This window comes from Eumetopias jubatus, unplaced genomic scaffold (assembly GCF_037043125.1).
Source record: "Eumetopias jubatus isolate StellerSeaLion01/CBP00866 unplaced genomic scaffold, mEumJub1_p1.0 scaffold_5, whole genome shotgun sequence".
NCBI lineage: Eukaryota > Metazoa > Chordata > Mammalia > Carnivora > Otariidae > Eumetopias > Eumetopias jubatus.
The window spans coordinates 33,579,228-33,605,294 of record NW_028274811.1 but is presented as its reverse complement, the minus strand read 5'-3'; the positions used below and the strand labels follow the sequence as shown (position 1 = coordinate 33,605,294).

At 44.3% G+C, this 26,067-nt stretch overlaps 1 protein-coding gene across 7 annotated transcripts; it reads left to right on the top strand.

The window, feature by feature from the left end:
- Positions 1-10,058: 10,058 nt before the first annotated feature.
- LOC114209428 (uncharacterized) lies at positions 10,059-25,633 on the top strand. Of its 7 annotated transcripts, none has more exons than XM_028103471.2 (16): positions 14,272-14,371; positions 14,462-14,547; positions 14,623-14,670; positions 14,829-14,948; positions 15,516-15,593; positions 15,869-15,951; positions 16,452-16,538; positions 16,614-16,730; positions 20,775-20,908; positions 21,995-22,203; positions 22,276-22,359; positions 23,487-23,538; positions 23,611-23,681; positions 24,110-24,274; positions 25,067-25,225; positions 25,304-25,633. In XM_028103471.2, exons 1-16 carry the CDS (start codon positions 14,314-14,316, stop codon positions 25,463-25,465), a joined length of 1,713 nt encoding a protein of 570 aa, XP_027959272.2. In that variant the 5' UTR covers positions 14,272-14,313; the 3' UTR covers positions 25,466-25,633. The 7 variants fall into 7 exon arrangements, with proteins under 7 accessions (XP_087879402.1, XP_087879403.1, XP_027959272.2 ...); XM_028103472.2 differs by having other exon boundaries at positions 23,484-23,538; positions 24,119-24,274; XM_028103469.2 differs by having other exon boundaries at positions 23,484-23,538.
- The last annotated feature ends 434 nt before the right edge of the window (positions 25,634-26,067 follow it).

The window sequence follows — 26,067 nt, the reverse complement described above, 5'->3', positions numbered from 1 at the left end:
GATCTGTGTCATTCACTCAATGGGTGTCTGTGATCTGCTGGGGCACAGTGCTGGCTATGGAATCCATTATATTTAGCTTTCTTCATCCTAATTCCCTAGAAACCTAAGAATAGAATTTAAAGGGCGGAAGAGGCAGGGAATGTTTCCTGTCTAGCGCTGCGCCTGAGAAACAGGGGTTTCTATACAATCTGGCTTTCTGAGATTACTTACACCCACGTTAAAGGATATTTGAATGGTAAACATGCCTAGGAAGATACAGAATGTTTCCTCTCTGGTGCACTTTCCAAGAGCCAGCTGCTCCCCCTTTTAAAGGTAATAAAACCCGGAGTTACTTGCTTATTCTCTCTCTCTTTCTCTCTCCCACTCTCCAGGAAGAAGGGACAGCTCTGCTACCTGTCCTACATAAGTTCTGAGTTTCATAATTTCAGGGTTTCTCTTCTGCTGTGTAAAGCCCCTCTGCACACACAGGTGCACTGGCTTTCACTGTGTCATCTAATGGGGAATTTGGCATGGAGGACTGTTCCAAGATGCTGTCATTAAACAGTCTATCTCTGAACCAGATATCTTGTCATTAGGTTAGTAAATGTGTGTATAATTGTTTCTGGCTGGATCTTTAATTTGCAGATAGGATAATAGCTTAGACCCATCACAGCCTCTTAGACCTTTCACAGGGCAATTAATGACATGTGCCCTCCAAAACACATTATCTCAGAGACCCAGGGCATCAGCCAAGAGGTACTGTTCCTCCTAGGAGTCCCTTCTTCACATCGAGGAGGCAGCCACATCCATTAGAGAGCTAGACACCTGCCTCACAGAGGACCTGGGAGAGGGATGGGGGGCGGTAGAATATAAGCACAACCCTCTGGCCTGCTTCCCTCCAGTGTCCAGAGCCACACAGGTAGGAATGAGGATGCAAAATAACATTGTTGGAAGAGTTACACAGGTAACCAGACCACGGACTCAAAGAATCCATGGGAACTGGTAAACTGCCAACCCCAGTCAGGAAACCGCCTGGAACATCTCCAAGAGGATTTAATCCAGCCTCGTGGAACATTTCCAGTGTCAGAGAACTAATGACCTCAAGCAGCTCCTTACATCTGAATAGCTTTGAGCACTCTTCATCAAAGTTATAGAACCCCTGCTCAACCTCAGGCTCTGTGTTAGGATCCTGATATACAAAGAGATGAATCCAAAACATCCACATTCTCAGGGAATTCTCAATCCAATAAGGGAGATGTACACAGAAAAGATAGTTGTAATTCAATGAGTGGGAGGGATTAACTCTATGAGGTCCTCTGGAAGGCTGTACAGGAAAGGAGACATTTAATCTGGGTCTGAGAGTTGAATATCACTTCCTCAGGAAGGACATTCCCAGGCAAAAATGGGTACTTTAAAAGGCTCAGAAACCTGAAAGTACATGGCCAGATCTGGGAATTATAACTGAATAGGTAGGGCTGGAGATCACAGTGATGGAAGCTGGAGACACTGATTCATTCAAGTGCCAGTTATGTGCCAGGGACTATGCTAAACCCTGTGGATAGAGCAGGAATAATACAGAAGTTCTTGTTCATATGGAATTCAGATTCTAGTTGGATAGTGGGGGTGAGGGGAAGACAATAAACATATAATATATCAGACTATGATAAGTGTTGTGAAGAGGACAGAGTGTTGAGGATTGATATGTTATATGAGAGTGTTAGGAAGGTCTCTCTGATAGGGGATATTTGAACAAACTCCTGAGTGAATTGGGAAAGTGAGCTTGAGGATATCTGCGGGAATAGCATTTCAGGCAGAAACAATGGCAAGCACAACAATTCTGAGGTCTTTGGAATGTTAAAGGAAAGAAAAAGGAGGCCAGTGTGGCTGAAGCAGGGTGAGCAGGGGTGGTAGGGAAGAACAGTAAGAGAAAACATGAGAGGGTAGCAGGGCCAGATTATGTAGGGCCTTGTAAAGCAATGCTATTCAAAGTATCATCTAAGGCAAGTGCCAGCCCACACACTGTTTAATTACCAAACTATAAGGAGGTAAGTTTAAAAAGTTTAAAAAGTCAAGAATGAGTGGTTAGAAACTTTTTAAAAAATATTTATTTAGGGGCGCCTGGGTGGCTCAGTCGGTTAAGCGCCTGCCTTCGGCTCAGGTCATGATCCCAGGGTCCTGGGATCAAGCCCCAAGTTGGGCTCCCTACTCAGCGGGGAGCCTGTTTCTCCCTCTTTCCCTCCCCCTGCTTGTGCTCTCTGTCTCAGAGAGAGAGAGAGAGAGAGAGAGAGAGAGCAGAAGGCAGACGCTTAAACAACTGAGCCACCCAGGTGCCCCAATTTAGTTGTGTCTTTAATTCTTTCAGCAATGTTTTGTAGTTTTCACCCCACAAGTCTTCGGTTAATTCCTAAGTATTTTATTCTTTTTAATGCTATTGTAAATGGAATTGTTTTTCTTAATTTCCTATTCAGATTGTTCATCATCAGTGTATAGAAACTCACTGGATTTTTTTTTTAAGATTTTATTTATTTATATGTCAGAGAGAGAGAGAGCACAAGCAGGGGGAGTGGCAGGCAGAGGGAGAAGCAGGGAGAAGCAGGCAAGGAGCCTGATGAAGGACTCGATCCCAGGACCCTGGGATCATGACCTGAGCAGAAGGCAGACACAACCGACTAAGCCACCCAGGCATCCCAAAACTCACTGGATTTTATGTTAATTTTGTATCCTGAAACTTTCCTTAATTTGTTTATTCTAACAGTTTTTTGTGTGTGGAATCTTTATGATTTTCTTTAACAAAAAAGATTTGTTTATTTATTAGAGAGAGAGAGAGCTCTCATGAGTGAGTGGGAAGGGGCAGAGGAAGAGACTCTACAAGTAGATTCCCCACTGAGCACGGAGCCCATCAGAGGGCTCGAACCCGCAATGCATGAGATCATGTCCTGAGCTGAAACCAAGGGTTGGACGCCTCACTGACTGAGCCACCCAGCGCCCCTCTTTACGATTTTCTACTTATAAGATCATGTCACCTGCGAACAGAGATAATTTTACTTTTTTTTTTTTCTTTTTCTTGCCTAATTTCTTTAGCTAGGATTCCACCATGTTAAATAGAAGTGTCAAGGGGCACCTGGGTGGCTGAGCGGCTGCCTTCTGCTCAGGTCATGATCCTGGAGTCCCTGGATTGAGTCCCACATCGGGCTCCCTGCTCAGCGGGGAGTTTGCTTCTCCCTCTGACCCTCCCCCCTCTCCTGTGCTCTCTCTTTCATTCTCTCTCTCTCAAATAAGTAAATAAAATCTTTAAAAAAATAGAAGTGGCAAAAGTCGGCATCCTTGTCTTGATCCTGATTTTAGAGGGTAAGTTTTCAGTCTTTCACTATTGAGTATGGTGTTACGTTAATTGATTTTTTAAAAAGATTTATATATTTTAAAGAGAGAAAGATCATGCACGTGCAAGTGGGGGGAGGTGCTAAGGGAGAGGGAGAGAGAATCTCATGCAGATTCCTGACACGGGGCTCCAACCCACGACAATGAGACCATGGCCTGAGCCAAAATCAAGAGTAGGTCCTTAACTGACTGAGCCACCCAGGCACCCCATGTTAATTGGCTTTTAAGATAAGAGAAATAGCTTGGGACTAATTCAGTAGAAAAGGAACTTGATGATATAGGAGAAAGAAGAGAGTCCTGCCGGAGGAATGTCCTTGAATAGGTAGAAGAGGACTGGTACCTAATTCACCAGTAAAAGGGTTGGCCTTCAGATAAGCACACAAGCAGTCAACTTATAGTCACCAGCTGGAAGGCAGGGTATTTGGGTAAAGATGGTCCTGCGGTAACAGGAAACTATGGAACTTCTACCAAATTGAAGCTCTAAATACAGATCTTTCTATGGCAGGCACCTCACTGTTCAGGATTCAGTTTAAATGTTATCTCATCTGAAGGAGTCCCTCCTGCCTCGTTATCCTGATCACAACATTATACATTATTTTCTTCACAGCATTAATCTCAGTTGGAAATCATCTTCTTTATTTGTGCCTTTTTTGTTTGTTGAGTATTGTGTTGGAAGTTCCGTGACAACTGCTCAGAGCAGCAGCAGTGTCAATCTTGTTTACTTCTGAATTTCTCGTCCCAAAGACAGTCCCTGGCACACGGTAGGTGCTCCATAAATCTTTACTAAAAAATTGATTGAATGAGGGGCCTGGGTGGCTCAGTCGTTAAGCGTCTGCCTTCGGCTCAGGTCATGATCCCAGGGTCCTGGGATCGAGCCCCGCATCGGGCTCCCTGCTCCGTGGGAAGCCTGCTTCTCCCTCTCCCACTCCCCCTGCTTATGTTCCTGCTCTCGCTGTGTCTCTCTCTGTCAAATAAATATATAACTTTAAAAAAATTGATTGAATGAATGGAAAGAGCAGGCTGAGGCGTTTTTGCTGCCATGAGGTAAGTGAGAAAAAACTGATTAGTGTTTTGCTTCATTAAGGTCAAATAAAAATATTTTTCTAACTGAGGTTGGAGGTCATAAAGTATGTGTCACAGTTCCAGTCACAAGGCATGTGGCATTTTCTGATCTGACAGTGTACAGCAGCCTAGGAGTAGGGCTCATACATTCAAAATTGGGGGTGGGTAGAGGTTCTTGTTCAAAAGGGTGATGCAGGAAGATTCTGAACTCATCTTCTCCCACAGATACACTGAATCTACAGCTATGCATGAAACAATTTCTTCTGGGGAAAAAAAACAACAACTTAAAAACTGGCAGAGCAAAATTGAGGGTGTGTGCACAGGGCAGCCCAACTGAGACCCAAGGATTGAGCAGGTTGTGTTGATAAGGGCAAGGCTGAAAAATGTGCCCTAGAAAGGGAAAGAAGTAACAAGGAGTGAAGCATGGTTTAAGAGGAGCAACAGGTGGGGGGTGCCTGGGTGGCTGGCTCAGTTGGTTAAGCAACTGCCTTCGGCTCAGGTCATGATCCTGGAGTCCCTCATCGGGCTCCCTGCTTAGCAGGGAGTCTGCTTCTCCTTCTGACCCTCCCCTCCCATGCTCTCTCTCTATCTCATTCTCTCTCTCAAATAAATAAATAAAATCTTTAAAAAAAAGAGACAAAAAAGAGACAAAAAATGAGAGACAGAGAGAGAGAGAGAGAGAGGCAGAGGGAGAAGCAGGCTCCCAAGGAGCAGGGAACCCGATGCGGGACTCCATCCCAGGACCCTGGGATCATGACCTGAGCTGAAGGCAGACGCTTAACCATCTGACTCACCCAGGCGCCCACAAATAAAATCTTAAAAAAAAAAAAAAAAAAAAGGAGAAGCAACAGTTCTACTTCCACATGTACAATGAATTTGGATATCTGGTGTGGTGTGATGAATTGTATGTTGCAAGAGTAGGACTGGGGTCATAGGACTTCCATTTCTGAGCCAGAAAGTCTCCCTATAGCTTCCTCTTTTGTTTCTGTGCTATCATCTGGAACCAAACAGACGTCAATTCTTTTTCTCAGAAGTTCTTATACCCTGAGTCAAGAGTTTCTGCTCTTTCCCACCGAGTCTTCTTTTCTCCAACAAGCCCCCTGCTACTTATCAAAATCAGAACCCCCTTATTCTCTAAATCAGGAGAGGCTCTTTATAAGCCACCTCAAATTACCGACAATGGAAGAAATTTGAACACTGATCTGGATCTTTGAGGATATAAAAAAAATCACTAGTGTTTTTTAAGTATGGTATTGTATGTGATAGGTATGATATTGTGGTAATGTTTAAGAAAGACTGCTTGAAAAATCACAAGAAAATAAAGCTACAGGGCGCCTGGGTGGCTCAGATGGTTGAGCGTCTGCCTTTGGCTCAGGTCATGATCCCAGGGTCCTGGGATCGAGTCCCGCATCGGGCTCCCTGCTCCTTGGGAGCCTGCTTCTCCCTCTGCTTCTCTCTCTCTCTCTCTCCTGAATAAATAAATAAAATCTTAAAAAAAAAGAAAGAAAATAAAGCTACAGTCCAATTTCCCTTATGAATATGAATAAAAAAACCCAATAAAATATTAGAAATTGACTCCAGCAATTTATAAGAAGAATGTATAAAGAGAATTATATACAATGACGAATTGGGATTTATCCCAGGAATGCAAAGTTGGTTTAACATCTGAAAATCAGTTAATGTAATACACCATATATCAGAATAAAACATAAAAACACGATCATCTAAATAAACACAGGAGCATCTGATGAAATCCAACATCTTTCATAAAAAAAAAAAAAACCACCCAACAAACTAGGAAGAGAAGGGAATATCCTCAACATGATCAAGGGCATCTACAAAAAAAAAGTCAATTGATATCATAGTTAATAATCAAAGACTGGGTGTTTTTGCCCTGAGATGAGCAACAAAACAAGGATATATGTCCTTACCACCTTCATTTGACATTGTTCTAGAGATTCTGGCCATGGTAATTACTCAAGAAAAAGAAATAAATTACAACCAGTTTGAAAAGCAAGAAATACAACTATCTAAATTCATAGATTTTATGATCATGTATATTTAAAAAATCCTGTGGAGGGGAACCTGGGTGGCTCAGTAGGGTAAGCGACTGCCTTCGGCTCAGGTCACCATCCTGGAGCCCCAGGATCAAGTCCCACATCAGGCTCCCTGCTCAGTGGGGAGCCTGCTTCTCCCTCTGACCCTTCCCCCTTCTAATGCTCTCTCTCTCTCATTCTCTCTCCCTCAAATAAATAAATAAAATCTTAAAAAAAAACTTGTGGATTTGCTAAAATATATTAGAACTAATCAAGTTCAATAAAGTTGTAAGATACAAGGTCAACGTATGCCAGAGTCCAGCTCCAGCAGGGGAGGGGTCCTTGAAGGAAAGGACAGTGTCGGCGAGTGAGGAGACACAGACACAGGATCAGGTTGCAAGCATCTCCTACTGATAGCCTCAGAGGGACTTTATTTATACATTAGAATATTTCCTTGTTTTTTCCATTCTTTCATAACATGTGATTTTATTTTTTACATCTTATTACAATCATCTTAAATCATTTTGGATTTAAAAACTAGGTACTAGACAGAGTGTGACCGTGCGAGACGAAGTGTAACCTATCTGCTAGTGTGTGCTAATGCGGAAAAAGTTATATTTTTACTCTTGCTTAAAGATTATCTAAAGTTTATTCTTGCTCCCAAGGCAACTTACAATGTGTGCACCCTATCCTATCAAAGTAACATAGGGAGGTCCCTGTACTGTGGGAATGACATGAGATTTTCCTTTCCTAGAACTCTGATGTTTCAGTGGTGCCCAAGGAATCTCATCAATAGGGACTTTTACTGGGCCTGGATCCAACAGCTTCCTTAAGCGAAACTTATTAAAGAACTCCGCGTTGTTCATGTTAGATGAATTACGGATTGGAGGACATTGGGTATTTTTACTTCTTGGCCCATCGTCAGCCTTTTGGGAATCAGTTTCATTGTGATTGCTTACAGAGGCATAACTAAATTTATAAATCATTTTATCATGAAACCCCAGAAAAAATCCCATGATTATAAAGATTGCCACAAATAAAATGAAAGGAAGTAGGAGGAGCCAGCTGTGGAGTCTCCTGATTTTCAGGATTGTCCCCTATACTTGGACTTTTGTCAAACAGCATGAGTAGCTTGGCTTGCACCAAATGTACAAAAATCAATTTTATATCTATACACTTGCAATGAACATACCGAAAATGAAATTTCAAAAAAATTTCATTTACAATAGCATCAAAAGGAATACAATTATTAGGAGTAAATATAACCAAAGAAGAGCAAACTTACATTCCTAAAACTACAAAATGCTGTTGAAAAAAATTAAACAAGATCTAAATAAATGGAATAACATCTCACATACATGGATCTTAATATTGTTAAGATGTCAATTCTCCCCCAATTGACCCACAGATTCAATTAATGTCTTATAAGAATTTAAGCTTTTTGTTCATATGGAATTTCCACAGATGCTGTAGACAAAACAATCTTATAAAACAAGAACAAAGTTAGAGGGTTACACTTCCTGATTTCAAAGCTTTTTGTGAAGCAATAGTAATGAAGACCCTGTGAAACCGGCATAAGGACAAACAGAGAGATCAGTGAAAGAGGAGTGAGAGTCCAGAAATAAACCCATGTTTCTATGGACAGCTGATTTTGACAAGGCCGTCGAGAACATTCAATGAAGAAATCTTTTTTTTAAAAGATTTTATTTATTTATTTGAGAGAGAGAGAGAGTGAGAGAGAGAGAGCCCAAGAGGGGGTAGGGTCAGAGGGAGAAGCAGACTCCCTGCTGAGCAGGGAGCCCGATGCGGGGCTGGATCCCGGGACTCCGGGATCATGATCTGAGCCAAAGGCAGTTGCCCAACCAACTGAGCCACCCAGGTGCCCAATGAAGAAATCTTTCAAACAAATGGCACTGGGACCCCTGGATATCCAGATACAGATGAATTAATTTGTATCCTTAACTCAGACTGTATACAAAAATTAACTCAAAATGGATCAATTACCCAAATATAAGAATGAAAACTGTAAAGCTCAGGGGCACCTCGGTGGCTCAGTCGTTAAGTGTCTCCCTTCGGCTCAGGTCATGACCCCAGGATCCTGGGCTCAAGCCCTGCTTCGGGCTCCCTGCTCCGTGGGAAGCCTGCTTTTCCCTCTCCCACTCCCCCTGCTTGTGTTCCCTCTCTTGCTCTGTGTGTCTCTCTCTGTCAAATGAAAAAATAAACTATTTTTTAAAAAATAAAACTATAAAGCTCTTAGAAGAAAACACAAAAATTAATCCTCATGACCTCTGATCTGGCAATGAATTCTGAGATATGACACCAAAAACAAGAATAACAAAAGAAAAAAACCAATAAACTGAAAATCATCAAAATTAAAAACTTTTCAGGGTGCCTGGGTGGCTCAGTCATTAAGTGTCTGCCTTCAGCTCAGGTCATGATCCCAGGGTCTTGGGATCGAGCCCCGCATCGGGCTCCCTGCTTTGCGGGAAGCCTGCTTCTCCCTCTCCCACTCCCCCTGCTTCTGTTCCCTCTCTCACTGTCTCTCTCTGTCAAATAAATAAATAAAGTCTTAAAAAAAATAAAAACTTTTCTGCATCAAAGAACATTATCGAAAAGATGAAAATACAACCTACAAAACGGGAGAAAATATTTGCAAATTAAATATCTGATAATGGTCTAGTATCCAGGATATATATACAGCTCCTTAACTCATCAACAAAAAAAGACAATTCAAGTAAAAAGTGGGGTAAAGACTTAAATAGCCATTCCTCCAAAGAAACTATACACATGCCTGAAAAGCACATGAAAAGATGCTTAATATCATTCTTCATTAATGAGCTGCAAAAAGACAAACAATAATTAAAACCTGGGCAAAGAACTTAAATCGATATTTCTCCAAAGAAGCTATACAGATGGCCAAACAGGCATGTGAAAAGATTCTCAAAATCATTGGTCATTAAGGAAAATGCAAATCAAAGCCATAATGAAGCACCACTTCACACCCACTAGTTTGGCTCTAATAAAAAGAAAGAAGAAAAAGAACTGTTGATGAGAATGTGGATAAATAAGAACCCTCACATGTTGCTGGTGGGAATGTAATATGGGACAGCCACTGTGAAAAACAGTTTGGCTGTTCCTCAAAAAGTTAAATGTATAATTACCATATGATCCAGCAATACTACTTCTACGTATATATGCAAAAGGATTGAAAAGGGATATGTAAACAAAATTTTGTACCAAAATGTTCATAGCAGCACTGTTCAACTCAACTGTATGACCAGATTAAAATGGAAGACTGCAAACCTGGGTAGCCTTGCCCTGGAAGACATTTTGATCACAAAATAGAGTAATGGACTGGACTAATTACTCTTACTTTTTGTATTGCATCTACATAATGAGATATAATGTACCACTGGCATTGTTGCTAAGATTATAATATCAATAGACTGAGAAATTTAATTAACAGCCTCCTATGCCTACCCCACACTGATTCCTTCAAATGTTATACATACATAATTCGTCATATATAACGAATTCGCATACATAAATTCGTTACCCCCTTAGCTACAGTTTATCTCTGCAGTTTCAGTTCCTCAAGGCTATGTCACAATGCCTACATCATTCAGCTCACTTTATCTCCTCACGTAGGCATTTGATCATCTCACATCCTCACAAGAAGAGGAAGGAAGGGTGAGTCCAGTACAGTAAGATAATTTTTTTCTTTTCTTTCTTTTTTTTTTAGAGAGAGAGAGATCGCCAAGCATGAGCAAGCAGGGGGAGGGGCAGAGGGAGAGAGTGAGGGAGAATCTTAAGCAGCCTCCATGTCCAGCATGGAGCTAAATGCGGGGCTTGATCTCATTACCCCGAGATCATGACCTGAACCAAAATTAAGAGTCAGATGCTTAACCAACTGAGCCAACCAGGTGCTCCAACAATAAGATATTCTGAAAGAGAGAACACACATCCACATAATTTTTATTACAGTATATTGTTATAACTGTTCTATTTTATTATTGTTGTTGTTAATCTCTTACTGTGGCTGATTTATAAATTAAACTTTACCATAGGTATGCATAAGAAAAAGCATAGTATATATGGGGTTTGGAACGATCTGTGGTTTTAGGCATCTATTGGGTGTCTTGAAATACACCCTCCATAAATAAGGGGGAACTACCGTTCATGTTTTTATTATTGTTCTCTTATATAAATACTTTATGAAATGTAGATAATCAAACAGGTATGATCCTTTTGCTGTAAGGGATCCTTGGTGAAAAACCATCAAATGGCTTGTGATATAATAAAGAATATATCTGGTCTTTGTCTCCAGCTGGAGGAGCAGAGCTTCAAAAACCTTTGGAATTTCTTGAATGATAGGAGTCTTTCTGCTATGCTAATGAGGTGACTTCTGGCTGGACCCCTAGATAGCTTCAGGATGGAGAAGGCTGCTCATCAGAAAAAAACAGCCATGTAATTGGCTGGAGTTGAGTTCAGTCACATAGCCTGTGATTTAATGAAACATGCTTACATAATGAAATCTCAATTAAAAATAACTCTTGTGGCATAGCCTGACTCCACAGGAACAGGAATTCCTGTGTTCAGGCCCCTTCCAGACCTCGCCCTATGTACTTCTTCATCTAATTGTTTATTTTTTTCTAAGATTTTATTCATTTATTTGACAGAGAGAGACACAGCGAGAGAGGGAACACAAGCAGGGGGAGTGGGAGAGGGAGAAGCAGGCTTCCTGCACAGCAGGGAGCCTGATGCGAGGCTGGATCCAGGACCCTGGGATCATGACCTGAGCCGAAGAGAGACGCTTAACTGAGCCACGCAGGTGCCCCTAGTTGTTTATTTATAATAAAAAGGTAATCATAAGTAGAGCACCTTCTTGAGTTGTGTGAGTCATTCTAGTGAATTATGGAACTCCGAAGGGTAGTTACCAGAACCCCCAAATCTGTAGCCAAGTCAGACAGTCGTGCAAGCAACTAGGGGACCCCACTTGTGGCTGTCATAAAAAATAAGGGCAGTCTTGTTGAGGACCTTGTGGGAACTGGTGGTAACTCCAGGTAGTTAGTGTCAAAATTGGATTGAAATATAGGACACCTGGGACACCTGGGTGGCTTAGTCAGTCAAGCGTCTGCCTTTGGCTCAGGTCATGATCCCAGAGTCCTGGGATTGAGCCCCACTTTGGGCTCCCTGCTCATAGAGGAGCCTGCTTCTCCCTCTCCCACTCCCCCTGCTTGTGTTCCCTCTCTCGCTGTGTCTCTCTCTGCTAAATAAATAAATAAAATCTTAAAAATATATATATAGGACACCCAGTTGGTGTCAGAGAATTGGTGTCAGATACAGTAAGTATAATGTGCCTTCCTGAGTTCTGTAAGTCATTCTAGCAAATTATGGAACCTGCAGGAATAGTGGGAACACCTAAAAATTTTACTAGCTGGTCAGAATGAGGAAGACCTGGGGACCCCAAGCTTGAAACTAGTGTCTGAAGTAAGGGCAATCTTGTGGAGACGTGCTCTTAGCCTTCAGGGTTGGCCAAACTCTGCATAATTGGTGACAGAAGTCATTTCACCTCTATGTGGAAAAGCATTCATTCAGTGGGGGAGGAGGGGGAGGGGACGAGGAAGGTGGTGGGGGGGAAAGAAAATCATTCAGTCATAGAAAGGAAAGAAGTCCTAAAAAAAAATAATAATAATAAAAAAGAAAGGAAAGAAGTCCTGATGCATGCTATAGCATGGATGAGCCTTGAAAACATTATGTCAAGTGAAAGAAGCCAGTCACAAAAAGAACACAGACTGTGATTCCTCTTATATGAAAAGTCCAGAATAGCCAAATCTATGGAGACAGAAAATAGATTAATGGTTGTTTAGTGATTGTAGTAGGGTGGGGTTAGGGAGGTGATAATAAAGGAAACCAAGTTTCTTTATAAAGTAATGGAAATGCTCTAAAATGGTGATAGTAAAAGCCATTGAAATATACGCTGTAAATGGGTAAAATATATGGTATATGAATTATATCTTGATAAGCCATTATTTAAATTTTTTTAAATTTAAATTCAACTTAGGGGGCGCCTGGGTGGCTCAGTTGGTTAAGCGACTGCCTTCGGCTCAGGTCATGATCCCGGAGTCCCGGGATCGAGTCCCACATCGGGCTCCCTGCTCGGCAGGGAGTCTGCTTCTCCCTCTGACCCTCTTCCCTCTCGTGCTCTCTATCTCTCATTCTCTCTCTCTCAAATAAATAAATAAAATCTTTAAAAAAATTTAAATTCAATTTAGTTAACATATAGTATATTATTAGTTTCAGGGGTAGAATTTAGTGATTTATCAGTTGCATATAACATGCAGTGCTCATTACACCAAATGCCCTCCTTAATGCCCATCACCCAGTTACCCTGGCTCCCCACCCACCTCCCCTTCAGCAATCCTCAGTTTGTTTCCTATAGTTAAGAGTCTCTCATGGTTTGCTTCCCTCTCTGTTTTTATCTTATTTTTCCCTCCCTTCCCCTATGTTCATCTGTTTTGTTTCTTAAACTCCACATGAGAGAAATCATTTGATATTTGTCTTAATCTGACTGGCTTGTTCCACTTAGCTTAATATCCTCTAGTTCTATCCACGTCATTGCAAATGACAAGATTTCATTCTTTTTGAGAGCTGTGTAACATTCCATTGTGTGTGTGTGTGTGTGTGTGTGTATCTCACATCTTCTTTATCCATTCATATGTCAGTAGACATCTGGGCTCTTTCCATAGTTTGGCTATTGTGGACATTGCTCCTATAAACATTGGGGAGGACGTGTCCCCTTGAATCCCTATGTTTGTATCCTTTGGATAAATTGCTGGATCATAAGGTAGCTCTATTTTTAACTTTTCGAAGAATCTCCATCCTGTTTTCCAGAGTGGCTGCACCAGTTTGCAGTCCCACCAACAGTGTAAGGGCATTCTCCTTTCTCTGCATCCTCACCAAATTAAGCCATCATTTTTTTTTTAAAAAAGGGGTAGTTATCTTCTATAAATATAAGCTGAAATAGCTATAGATGACACATAAGATGTCTGGGATTTGCTATGGAACGGGGAGGAGAACAGAAGAGAAAAGACTGACCATAGGTTGATAATTGCTGAAGTTGGTTGCTTGGAGGATCATCATACTGTTCTCTCTACAGTTTGTATGTGTTTGACATTTTTCAAAAGAGGAAAAAAGAAGAATCTGATGCAATGTTCTGACTCGGAAAAGAGGAGACTGTTGGGGCACCTGAGTGTCTGACTTTGGCTCAGGTCATGATCTTGGGGGTCCAGCTGGGCTCCCTTCTCAGCGGGGAGTCTGCTTGTCCCTCTCCCTCTGCCCCTTCCTCACTTGTGCGTCTGTGCGCGTGCTCTCTCTTAAATAAATAAATAAAATATTTTAAGAAAAAGAAAGAGGTTAACCCTGTCAGGACCCTCACTCCTGACAGGAAGGAAGAAAGGAAGGAAGGAAGGAAGGAAGGAAGGAAGGAAGGAAGGAAGGAAGGAAGAAAAAAAGAAAGAAAAGAGGGGACTGCCACCTCCTTTGATAAGTTGTTATTTAGAGGCCCTCCCCAGAGCCCTCAGATCAGGGAGATGAATTATTGAGAGGAATCTGAGAGGCATGAAAGCCATGGAGTGTGGAGAGGCAGCAAGCACAGGGGCTGGTTTGGGCCAGGACAGCTCAGTGACCCCAGCCCTCACGGGCAACCCCCAGACCAGGCTGACTATAGTGGTGGAAGTAGAGCGAGGGAGGGGATCAGGTAAGAGGTCCTTACACATTCATTCTTAGAGGGAGTGCAGCCTGGGGGAGCCCCTTGGGAGAGGGGAAGTAGGTCATCTTACGGCTTTAGCTGCTGCAGATGCTGTTTGAGGAAGCTCTGCTTCTCAGGGGCTCTGATCCTGTGCATAGTACCCTAGGTTAGGAAACTGAGGCCAAAGTTGAGAGCAGGACCTAGGAGTCCTGGCAGTTTTCCCCATGAGAGTTGATATACAGCCCATCTTTCTTAGGCCCTGAGGAGACCTGTTGCCCCACACTCCTTCTGGAGGGGCCCAAGAGCATCTGCCTGCTTCAGCCGGGCACTCTAGACGCTCAGGTAAAAATGGGATGGGGTGTGGGTGAGGGCTGGGGAAGATGGGAATGACAATGCTGAGCCTAGCCCCCCCAACAGGAACAATGCATCACCTTTGACAGAGTGCTGGGCTCTGATGCTGCTCAGGTAGGGGGGTTGTAGGGAGATGGGAAGAGCGTGGGAGTCCTTAGGCTCCTGGATCCTAGAGTGCTCAGTGCTCAGTGCTGAGTGCTTCCCAAGCCCTTTGCTCAGACAGACTGGGTCAGGGCACCTGAGATCAGGAGATGTCTGTGCGTCCCCTGCAGGAGGCTGAGCAGGAGCTGCTAGCACAAGTCCAGTCCACACTAGGCTTGGTGGCCCGAGGGTACAGTGTAGCCCTACTGCTTCGGGGTCGGGAAGCAGAGACACCCCGGCTCGTACCTCAGGTGAGTCCCAGAGGAGCCACCCGGCATAGGTTTCACAAGGCTCCTGGATACCTTTGAGAAACTTGCCTTCCCCTTCCTAGCTGGATTAGGTTCCCCTCCTTGGGGTTCCTATAGTGCACTGCAGTCCATACAGAATGTTTTGCCAGGACCAATTTGGGCAGTGATTAAGAGGCTGGGGAAGGTTGGAGGCTGGGGTCCAAGGGAGTGAGGGTCAGGGAGGGGTGGTGTGCAAAGATCAAATATCCAGGGAGTCTAATCTTCACAGTTTTTCATAATACTGATAATAAACTTGACAGTTTTGTTTTTAGGGCTTCATGAAAATGCCCCCCAAATCAAAATAGCAGCTTCAGAAACTTGTCATAGGCCCCTGCCATAGGAAACAGCAGGTCTCACTGAAAATGTCTACTCATTTGACTGGCTCTCTGTGAACCATGAGGGCCGGGGCTATTTCTGTCCCGGACACTGTGCCCATAGCACAGAACTGGGTGAAGAACTGCACCCTCAGGAAATGTTGAAGTACGGATTCATCCTTTCTGCATCCCTATGGAACCCCTTTCTCCACTTTAGCTGTTGCAGATGCTGTTTGAGGAAGCTCTGCCCCACGGGGACCCTGATCCTGTGCTTATTACCCTTAGCCTGGTGCAGGTGAGACCCTGCAGGGAGGGGAGACCTGGGAGCCAAGGCCCTGGCAGTGCTGCAGAAAATGCCTGAGGCTAATGAGCAGCCAGAAAAGCTTGAGCCTGGCCTCATTCAGCTTCTCATCAGCGTAGGCTTGCCTCTCTGAGGCCTCCTTTTTCCTGCCTCAAATGGCTGAATTTTGGTGCCCTGGTTGGCCCACAGGGCCCCGGTGGGAGGACCGTGTGAGCTGAAGTCCGGGAAAGACTCTGTTTGTAACCGGTGTTGTGCTTGCGTGATTCCAGCTCAGCCCCAGTGGGAGGACTCGGGACATGCTCTCTCCAGGGACAGAGAACCTGTCAGTGCTAGATGTGTCCCCCCTAGGCTTGTGAGTGTCCAGGGCCCAATGGGATCTGAGGGTGCTTGTCTTAAAGCAGGGTTGACACCCCCAAACCCAGCCCTTGGAGGTTTCTCCCCACTGCCATGCACTTGGGGTCATGCTTATCACGCCCTCTCATCCTCTTCCCTGCATCCCATAACCCCAGCCCTCTCACGCTTCTTACCCTACCCGTCTATGCCTCTTCAACTCACTCATTATCATCTTGGGAGATGTGAGCATCTCACTGAGCAGAACTTCAGTTTTTCCATCTGTAAAATGGGAGAAATCCCAACTAGCCTATTTCCCTCACTGGGCAGATGACAGGAGGGAAAAAGAGATCATGAAGATGAGAGGCTTTTAGGGGATGTACTGTGAGCTTGGAACCTTGGGGACGATTCTAACAGGCTCTTGGGATCGCAAATGGACTCCCCATGAAGAGGTTCTGGGGGGCTGGGCAGAACCCTGGTGCTCAACCCTTAAGAGTTGAGCTCAGGCTCCCCTTCCTCCAGGGTGGTAGAAAATGCCAGTGAAGTGGAGGTGTCTGACTCAAGATCTGCCTTGGAGCTGTACTTACAGGCTGCAGGGGATGAAGGCAGGTGAGGATGGGAGGGCACCTGTCACCTCCCACCATCCCTTAGGTGTTTGGCCTGATCTTACCCTCTCCTCCACAGGGCCTGCTCTCTGCTCACTGTCACCATGTCCTGCCCAGGGCCTGATCCTTCTGAGGAGCCTGGGATCCAGGGCATGTGGCGAGGGGCCTTGAGGATCCTGCAGCTCCCCAGAGCCCTGTAAGTCTGATGGGGTCTTCTGACTGCTTTGGGGAGTGGCGGTTGGGGGTGGGGATCTGAAATATGGATGCAGAGACCCAGGCCAGCCCCAGAGTCTCCTTTCCTCACCTCTGACACGGTAAAGGACTCTTTCCTTTAGCATTTTTTGTAAGGCAGGTCTATTCACAATGAATTCCATCAGCTTTTACTAATCTGGGAATACCTTAATTTCTCCCACATTCTTGAAGGATAATTTTCCCAGCTAGAGAATTCTTAGTTGACAGGCTTTTTCTTTTCTTTCTTTTTTTTATTAACATATAGTGTATTATTTGTTTCAGGGGTACAGGTCAGTTTTACACGATTCACAGCACTTACCATAGCACATATGCTCCCCAACGTCCATCACCCAGCCACCCCATCCCTCCCACTCCCTCCACTCCAGCAACCCTCAGTTTATTTCCTGAGATTAAGAGCCTCTTATGGTTTGTCTCCCTCTCTGGTTTCATCTTGTTTCATTTTTCCCTCCCTTCCCCTATGATCCCCTGTCTTGTTTCTCAAATTCCTCATATCAGTGAGCTCATATGATAATTGTCTTTCTCTGATTGACTTATTTTGCTCAGCACAATACCCTCTAGTTCCATCCATGTCATTGCAAATGGCAAGATTTCATTTTTTGATGGCTGCATAATATCTCATTACACCACATCTTCTTTACCCATTCATCTGTTGATGGACATCTTGGCTCTTTCCATAGTTTGGCTATTGTGGACATTGCTGCTATACACATTAGGGTACAGGTGCCCCTTCGAATCACTACATTTGTATCTTTGGGGTAAATACCCAGTAGTGCAGTTGCTGGGTCATGGGTAGCTCTATTTTCAACTTTTTGAGGAACCTCCTTACTGTTTTCCGGAGTGGCTGCACCAGCTTGCACTCCCACCAACAGTGTAGGAGGGTTCCCCTTTCTCCACATCCTCACCAACATCTGTCATTTCCTGACTTGTTCATTTTAGCCATTCTGACTGGTGTGAGGTGGTATCTCATTGAGGTTTTGATTTGTTTTTCCCTGATGCCAAGTGATGTTGAACACTTTTTCAGTGTCTGTTGACCATTCGGATGTCTTCTTTGCAGAAGTGTCTGTTCATGCCTTCTGCCCATTTCTTGATTGGATTATTTGTTTTTTGGGTGATGAGTTTGATAAGTTCTTTATAGATTTTGGATACTAGCCCTTTATCTGATATGTCATTTGCAAATATCTTCTCCCATTCTTGACAGGCTTTTTCTTATAGCACTTTAAGTATGTCATCTCACTGCCTTCTGGCCTCCATAATTTTTTTTTAAAGATTTTATTTATTTACTTGAGCGAGAAGGAGAGAAAGAGTGAGCAAAAGAGAGAGAGCACAAGCAGGGGGAATGGCAGGCAGAGGGAGAGGGAGAAGCAGGCTCCCTCCTGAGCAAGGAGCCCAATGTGGGGCTCTATCCCAGGACCTTGGATCATGACCTGAGCCGAAGGCAGATGCTTAACTGACTGAGCCACCCAGGCACTCCTGGCCTCCATAATTTCTGATGAGAAACTCGTCTTATGAAGTATCACTTGTACATAACAAGTTGCTTCTCCTATGCTATTTTCAAGATTCTCTCTTTAGCTTTTGACAGTTTGATTTTTTTTAAAGATTTTATTTATTTATTTGAGAGAGAGAATGAGATAGAGAGAGAGCATGAGAGGGGGGAGGGTCCAAGGGAGAAGCAGACACCCTGCTGAGCAGGGAGCCCGATGCGGGACTCGATCCCGGGACTCCAGGATCATGACCTGAGCCGAAGGCAGTTGCTTAACCAACTGAGCCACCCAGGCGCCCTTGACAGTTTGATTATAATGTGTCTTGGCATGGATCTCTTTGAGCTTATCCATCTTGGAATTTGTTGAGCTTCTTGGATGTATAGATTAATGTCTTTCATATAATTTGGGGGAATTTTTGAGTATTATTTCTTCAAATAATCTCTCTGCCCCCTTTTCTCTCTCTTTCCCTCTGAGATTCCCATTCTGCATATGTTTATACATCTGATGCATCCACTGATCCCTTAGGCTTATTTTCCTTCATTCTTTTTTCTTTCTGCTCTTCGGACTGCATAATTCCATTTGACTTATTTTCAACTTTGCTGAGGTTCTTCCTTGTGCCTGCTCAAATCTGCCCTCTAGGGAATTTATGAATTCAGTTACTGTACTTTTCAGCTCTGGAATTTCTACTTGGTTCCTATTTTATTTTATTTATTTTATTTTATTTTATTTTATTTTATTTTATTTTATTTTATTTTATTTTAAAGTAAGCTTTACACCCTCCGTGGGGCTCGAACTCATGACCCTGAGATCAAGAGCCTCATGTTACACCAACTGAGCCAGCCAGGTGCCCCTCTACTTGGTTCCTTTTTATAATTTCTATGCTTCTATAGATATTTTCTATTCATTGAGGCATCATTTTCTTGATTTCTTTTAGTTTTCTGAGCATATTTAAGATAGTTGAATTAAAGTCTTTGTGTAGTGAATCCAATGTCTGTACTTGCTCAGGGAAGTTTCTGTTAAAATTTTTTTCCCCTTGTGGGCCATACGTTCTTGTTTATTTGCATGCCTGATACCTTTTTGGTTGGAAACTGACCAATTTGAGAATTTTTATTTTTATAAAGATTATATTATTTATTTGTGCTGGTCTCTTAAGTCTCCATTTCTTTTCCTTAATGCTCTGACATTTTTGGTATGATAATGTGATAACTCTGAAAACCAAATTCTCCATCCTCTCTAGGATTGGCATTGTTGCTTGTTGTGGGCTGCAGCTATCTGCTTGCTTAATTACTGTTTCAAAAAATTTTTGCAGACTGTTTTCTTTGTGGTCACTGGAGTCTCCATTATCTCGGTGGTTAGCTAGTGACCTGACATTGAATTCCTTAAACTGCTGGGGCCAACCCCCCCCTTTTTTTTCTAAAGGAAGAAAAAGAGAAAGAAAAGAAAAAAGAAAAAAAATCTCCAACATTCCATAGATTGGCTCTGTATTGGGTCAGTCCTTCTGTGCTTAGCCAGTCCATTTACGGCTCTGCCTTAGCCTCACTTCCTGCTTGCACTGAGCTGAAAAAATCATCCATAAATGAAAACTTATGATCTTCTCAGGTGTTTTCTCAGCATGCATCCTGCCCTGGGCATGTGTGTGGCTTTCTAGTTCCCTAGTGTGTGGGGGACTTTTCCTTATTCCCCCCAAATCTCACTTCCCAACTTTTCCTCCCAGTCTTTCCATGCATTTATTGTTTGCTCCAACTGTTATTTTTGCTCATTCTTTCATCTTGCAATGTTTTGAGGGACTGTTCTCTAGCATAGCTGTTCTGCCCTGAGAGAGTTCCAAGGTAAGTGAAACAAAGGGAAGCCCTTTTTGTTAGTCCTTTGGGGGAAACCCTAGATAGTCAAAACAACAAACACAATTCTTTGGGAACAAGATCTGCTCAGCTCCCTCCAGAGCCAAGTATCCCCACCAGAAATGTGGGCTCTTGTCTTCAAGACCACCTCTGTGCTGGGGAGGAGGTTGGGGCTGGGGTAAGTTAAAACACCACAAAGATCTCAACATATTTAAGTTGGCTTTCTCCCAGTGAAGCATTCACTTGGTTGCTGTAAACCTTTGACTGTACTCCAGAATTCCAGGAAGGTTGATTCTGACCATTTTTGCCAGATGTTTCTGGCAATAGACAGACTCCCAGAGTTCCCTCCTGCCATTTTTGTGGATGTCACCTTGCTTTGCCATTTTAAACTGGGTGATTAGCCTTTTATTATTGAGGGTAAGAGTTCTTTAAATATTCTGGATACAAGTCCCTTATCAGATAGATGAATTAAATTTTGTACTATGAGAATACATTGTGTAATTTTAAAAATAATAAAATAAAATAAAGATCTATGCAAGGTTGCAAATCTGCCTGGTGGTGCCCAAAAGTTACTGGAATAGTCAACCTTCTCATCAGGGTGTGATTTGGGCCAGTTTCTTTCCCCATCCACCAGTGGACATCTCCTTTCTTCCTCCCTCCTTCTGGTAGAGATTGCCCCCTGCTGCAGGTGTTGGCTGGTAAGGTTATTGGTGAGCAGGTGGAGGGTTCTCTGCCCTGGATTGTCTCACGGCTCCTGGAAGGAAACAACTACAGCGGACTTCTTCTTCGCCTGGACCCTCAAGGTGGCCTGGGCGGGGAGGGTGTGGGGTTCTTGGGGGAAGCTCTGGGATATGACTTATGCCTGACGCACCCTCTTACTAAATCAGCTGCAGCCCCAACCGCAGTCCAGAGAGAGCCTAACCCTCTGGGAGGGCCAGGATTCAGAAAGGTCCCAGGATGGTTAGGTTGCCAAAGTCTTCAGAGGCCGGGCCAATAGAAAAGCAACCCCTCACCCTTCAGAGACTTTCAACAGTTTACCACGTATTTTTATACTAATGCCTTTTATTCTTACCACAAGCCCATGAGACACATCTAAGTTAGATGAGGAAAGAGAGAGAAGCCTAATTTATAAATGAGGAAAGGGAGGATCAAAGGAGGGAAAGAACTTGCCTGTTTTCACACACTTATTAAAAATCAGGCCTCTGTGAAATGGTATGACGTCAGAGACGTGGGGGGGTTCAAGTGGAGGGTATAGATCAAACAAGAATGGTCAAGAGTTGATAATTATTGAAGCTGGGTGATAAATAGATGGGTTTCCTGTACTTTGTATATGTTTGAAATTTTCTATAAAATAATAATAATAATAATAATAATAATAAAAAGAGCCTGGCTCTCTGTCTCCAAAACTAATGAACACACATTAATTTGGCTAATATGCTCCCAGACCACGCACTGTACCAAGGCCTGTGGAGAGAGGAGGATAAAATAGGGCAGTTCATGCCCTCAAGGATAAAGCAGTGAAGGATAAAAGTGTGTTTATCCACTGGCCAGTTTGGTATCATGATTAAGGGCCCAGGCCTTAATGTCAGACAGAACTGGACTTAAGTTTCAGCTCTGCTACTCACCAGGAAGTTGCTTGACTTCTCTGAGCTTCATTTTGCTTCATCTGGAAAATGTGGGGGTAAGACAAATTAGAGTTGCTGCCCCATTGGAGTGTTATGTGGATAAAAAAAGAGAATCCATGAAAAGCCTTGGCACAGTGCCATCAAGCACATGTAAACGCCTGGTAGGTATTAGCTATTTTTATAAATAATAAAAATTACAAGTATTACAGGCAGCGTGCTTTGGAATCCAGAAGGAGTGATTCACTCTGAATCTCCCCTCACTAGGTGGCTCCCTGAGCTTGCTCTGGGCTGCTCTGTTGGGGGCCGAGAGAAGGAGGATGCAGGTGAAACAGGTGAGGCCCACCCTGTGGGATGCTGTAGCGGAGGCCCAGGCCCGCCGGGCTGGCCTGAAGAGCCTGCGTTCAGGCCTCCTTGGAGACAGCCTGACAGACAGTGGGCTCAGCCAGTTGGGCAGGGCATTGCGAGAATTGCAGGTAAGCAAGGTGAGGCCTGGAGGTGCCTGAGAGAGCAACAGCTGGAGCCTACCCTGAACCCTCTCTCCATAGGTGGTAAAAGCCTGGAGCCGGCACCCAGGACACCGGATGCTCAAAAGGGTAAAAGCTGAGGCTGTGGGGCTTCCAGAACTACAGGTAGGTCTTCCTGTTCAACCTCTTAGGAGCCCCATTGATGTCTGCCTTCTTCTCCTGTTTAGAGAGCACTATGAGGAGGCCCTTCCTTCATTCACTAATTTATTGATTCCCAGACATTTATTGACTTCTCACTATGTGTTTGGCACAGTGCTATGTAGACCCTGGGAAATCCCTGTCCTCATGGAGTTTATAGTTTCTGGAAAGAAACCATTATAACCCCATGATCAGTGCTCTGAAGGCCTTATCAGCACAGGGTTCTATGGGGCATCTAAGTTAGTCTTGGCAAGAGAAGGAGGGAACATTTCATGGAAGTTGATTCCTGAAGGAGGTGGCCAGGAAAAATGAGTGAAGAACATTCCAGGTACGGAAGATAACAGGCAAAGTCTCAGAAATAAGTAAGAGCTTGATCTCTTTGGGAGACTGCAAGCTGCTCATTTTGCTGGAGCATAGCTTGAGGAAGAGTCAAGAGAGAAGGATTAAAGAGTGAAGTAGGGGCCAGGTCATAAAGGGCTTTGTAAATTCATTAGAGATGTTTGGACTTCATCTTGAAGGGGAAACCATAGAATTTTTTTAAGCAGAGAAGACAACATTGCTTACATTTTTCAGGTGAGCAAACTGAGGCTCAGAGAAGGGATCTGAGTATCTCAGGGTCACTGATATAATCAAAGGTAGCAGAGGGGCAAACATACCCTAGTCTTTAGACTCAATATGGTATTTTTGCATCCGTTTAGAATGCATGGCCTCTCCTGTGCGGAAGAGGGCACTGTCTTCCAGGATTTGCCGCAGTGTGGCTGGAGTGCTGCTCCTGTCCGCCTCCGGGTCCTTCTCTTTTTGTAATTACTTGTTTTTACAGCCCTGAGTTCTGGGAATTAGGCACGTAAGCTCCCAGTTATTGAGCAGTGCCTGCCACTTGTGCTTTGGGTGCCTTGTCTTATTTCATGCTCTCTACAAATTTCATCAGCTCTATTTTACATGGATTCAAAAGACTAGTCACCTGCCTGAGGTCACACAGTTGAGGAGAGAAAGGGCTGGGACCCCGATCTGTCTGATTTTAAAGCCCTGAGCTCAGCTCACACTATCCTGGGAGGAAGGGTATGGAATTCTCACTCCTACAATATTCTCAGCAGGTGACAGATTCAACAGCAAGCCACAGCCCAGGCTTCCAGGGAGAGCCCAAAGGTGGGTTTGGGGCTTGGGGTGGAGCTGGGTGTCTTCTCCACCCTTACTGGGCTTAACTGCGTTTTCTTCCAGTGGTAGGAAAAACAGCATCTCTAGGAACTGGGCTCCACCAAAATCATCCTCTTAGGGACTCTGAGGAACAGGTAATACCTCGTGCCCCAGAACAGCTGAAGATGTTGGGGGAGTGGAGTTGCAGAGCCCAGTTAATATGTCTACTGCTTCCCTGCCCCAACATCAGGGAGAAATATGGAGCTTCTGGCAAAAAGAAGACCCAAAAGCCTATGTGATTCCTAAGGGAGGGGCACGGGAAGGCTATTTTGCTACTGGGTCACATTAGGGGCATAGGATCCTTCAGGCCTCCATGGCACCTATTGGCAGAGCCAATACCTCTCCTTTCTCCCTATGACCTCCAAGTGTCTGTCCAGGCTCCTGGCTCTTACAGGCCAGTTAGGTCCTGGATGCGCTCTAGGAGCAGCCCTGGTAGTGAGGTTTTGTTGAAAAGTTGGACCCTGAGTCCCAAGGCTGTGAACACACATGGGCTTCTGGCTGAGTCTAGACTAATGCCACCTAGCCCTGGCAGGTCCCAGATGTGGCCCTGCAGTTCTTCTTGGCCCAGGCACGGAGGAAGAGACTGCACGAACAGCACCAAATATGGATCCAAGAGGAACTGAAGCATTTGGAACAGGAGGAGGAGGTGGCAGGTGACCAGGTCAAAGGCCTGGGGGCTGGAGAGGAGGTAAGGAGGGTCAAGTAGGGGACCTGAGGCTTCTTTTAATTGGTCCAGGCACTGTGCTGGGGGCTGGGATCCAGCCTCAGGCACAACAGAGTGGGCCATACCCTCTCTCCTGGTCCTCACAGCTTTGTGGGGGACAGATGAAGCCATTTTCAGTGCTAAAGTGCTGTGATGAAGGGAGCTAAGGGCTTGCGGGAACAGAGAGGTGTGCCAGACCCAGGCTGGAGTGGATCACAGACGATGACATTAGCTGAGACAAAAAACAAATCAGCCAAAGGAATTCACGGGGCTGAATTGGGCAGTCTGTACTTATCACATAGAGGCAGAGTACATATAACTTGTTTGAACAAATTAAGAAACAAAACTTGTGTCTGTGGGGATGTTCTGAGGACAATACTATATGAGCAAAAGTCCAGAGGGAAGCAGTGGCAAAGTAGTCTGGGTATTGCAAATCGTCCATCTGGTGGGGCCTGGCAGGTGCAGGGTCAAAGGCGAGGCTAAAGAGACCAGTGTGTGCCATGCCTCTGATTTGGACTTTACCCTAAGAATGACAGTGAACCACTGAAAGGCATGTGTCATCTCAGTTCTGCCTCTCACTAGCCATGTGAATTTGGCAAGGTTAGGTCCCTTCTCTGATACACAGTTTCCAAATCTATCTACCAGATTTGGAAAACTAAAATGGCAACTACCTCATATGGTTTTCATTCGATAAAATGAAATAACACACATGAAGTGTTTAGAACAGAGCCTGGCACACAGGTGGCACTGAACAAAGACTATGCATTATCACTGAAGGCCTCCAAGAAGAGGCAGAGATGGCCCCGGGAGCAGACGGTGCTGAGACTCCAGCTGGAGGCCCTTCAGGCAGAGCAGAATACTGCAGAGCGGGACCTCGCAGCCCTCTATGACCTGCACGTGCAGGCTGCCCGAGCTCAGACACGTCATATGCTGCAGGTCAGTGAGGTCAGAAGGCAGGCCTTGAAACGGTTCCGAGGCTGACTGACTGACAGACATCTCTGAACCTGGCCACAGGTATTCCGAGCCTGGCGAAGGCTGTGGGAGGAGCAGGCCATGACCACAGAGCATCACCACCGAAGCCTGCTGGCTGGTGTCCTGCAAGACAACATCAACCTGGCCATGCAGAACCAGGAGCTCCAAGCCCAGAACCAGCAGCTTCAGCAGGGAGTAGAGTAGGCTGAGGCCAGTCATTGCCAGATTACTGCCCTGGGGAGAAATCTGATCAGTAATCCTGCAAGGTCGGCTTCCTTTCTCTTCATTATTAAGGGGCCTAGAAGGGAGAGGGAGATGGGACTCAATAACCAAGTTAAACTTCGTTATCGATAAATTAACACTACTACTAAACCAGGTCTCACTGTGTCAGTCCCTGTTAAGCGCCTAATATCCACAACTTCATTTTAGCCTTTCCCACTACCCTATATAGTGATAGGTGCCATTTGACCCCCATTTCAGAGGTAAGGCAACTAAAGCTTGGAGAGGTTAAGTAACTGCCTGAGGACAGTCAGCTAATAAGTGACAGAGCCAGAATTCAAATTCAAGCCTGGTTGGCCATAGTTCTACACTGCACATAGTGGTTCACAAGATGCAGTGTGCATTGGAATCTATTAGAGAGCTTATTAAAGAACAAGAAAAAAGAAAAAAAGATTCCCAAACCCTGCCCTACTTCCTAAGATTCTCCAAGAGGTCTCACTTTTTTTTTTCTTTTTAAAAATTTTTTTAAGTTTACTAGGTATTCTCCCATGGGAGCAGGGCCTCATGTTCCTCTGGCCATGAGGAGA

What these genes read in the sequence shown, in the direction of transcription:
- LOC114209428 (XM_028103469.2), top strand. Translation starts at nt 14,314, where the DNA reads ATGCTGTTTGAGGAAGCTCTGCTTCTCAGGGGCTCTGATCCTGTGCAT. An exon ending in TCCTGTGCATAGTACCCTAG is followed by an intron (nt 14,372 to 14,461) that starts GTTAGGAAACTG and finishes CATCTTTCTTAG; the next exon opens with GCCCTGAGGAGACCTGTTGC. An exon ending in TTAGGGACTCTGAGGAACAG is followed by an intron (nt 23,682 to 24,109) that starts GTAATACCTCGT and finishes AATGCCACCTAG; the next exon opens with CCCTGGCAGGTCCCAGATGT.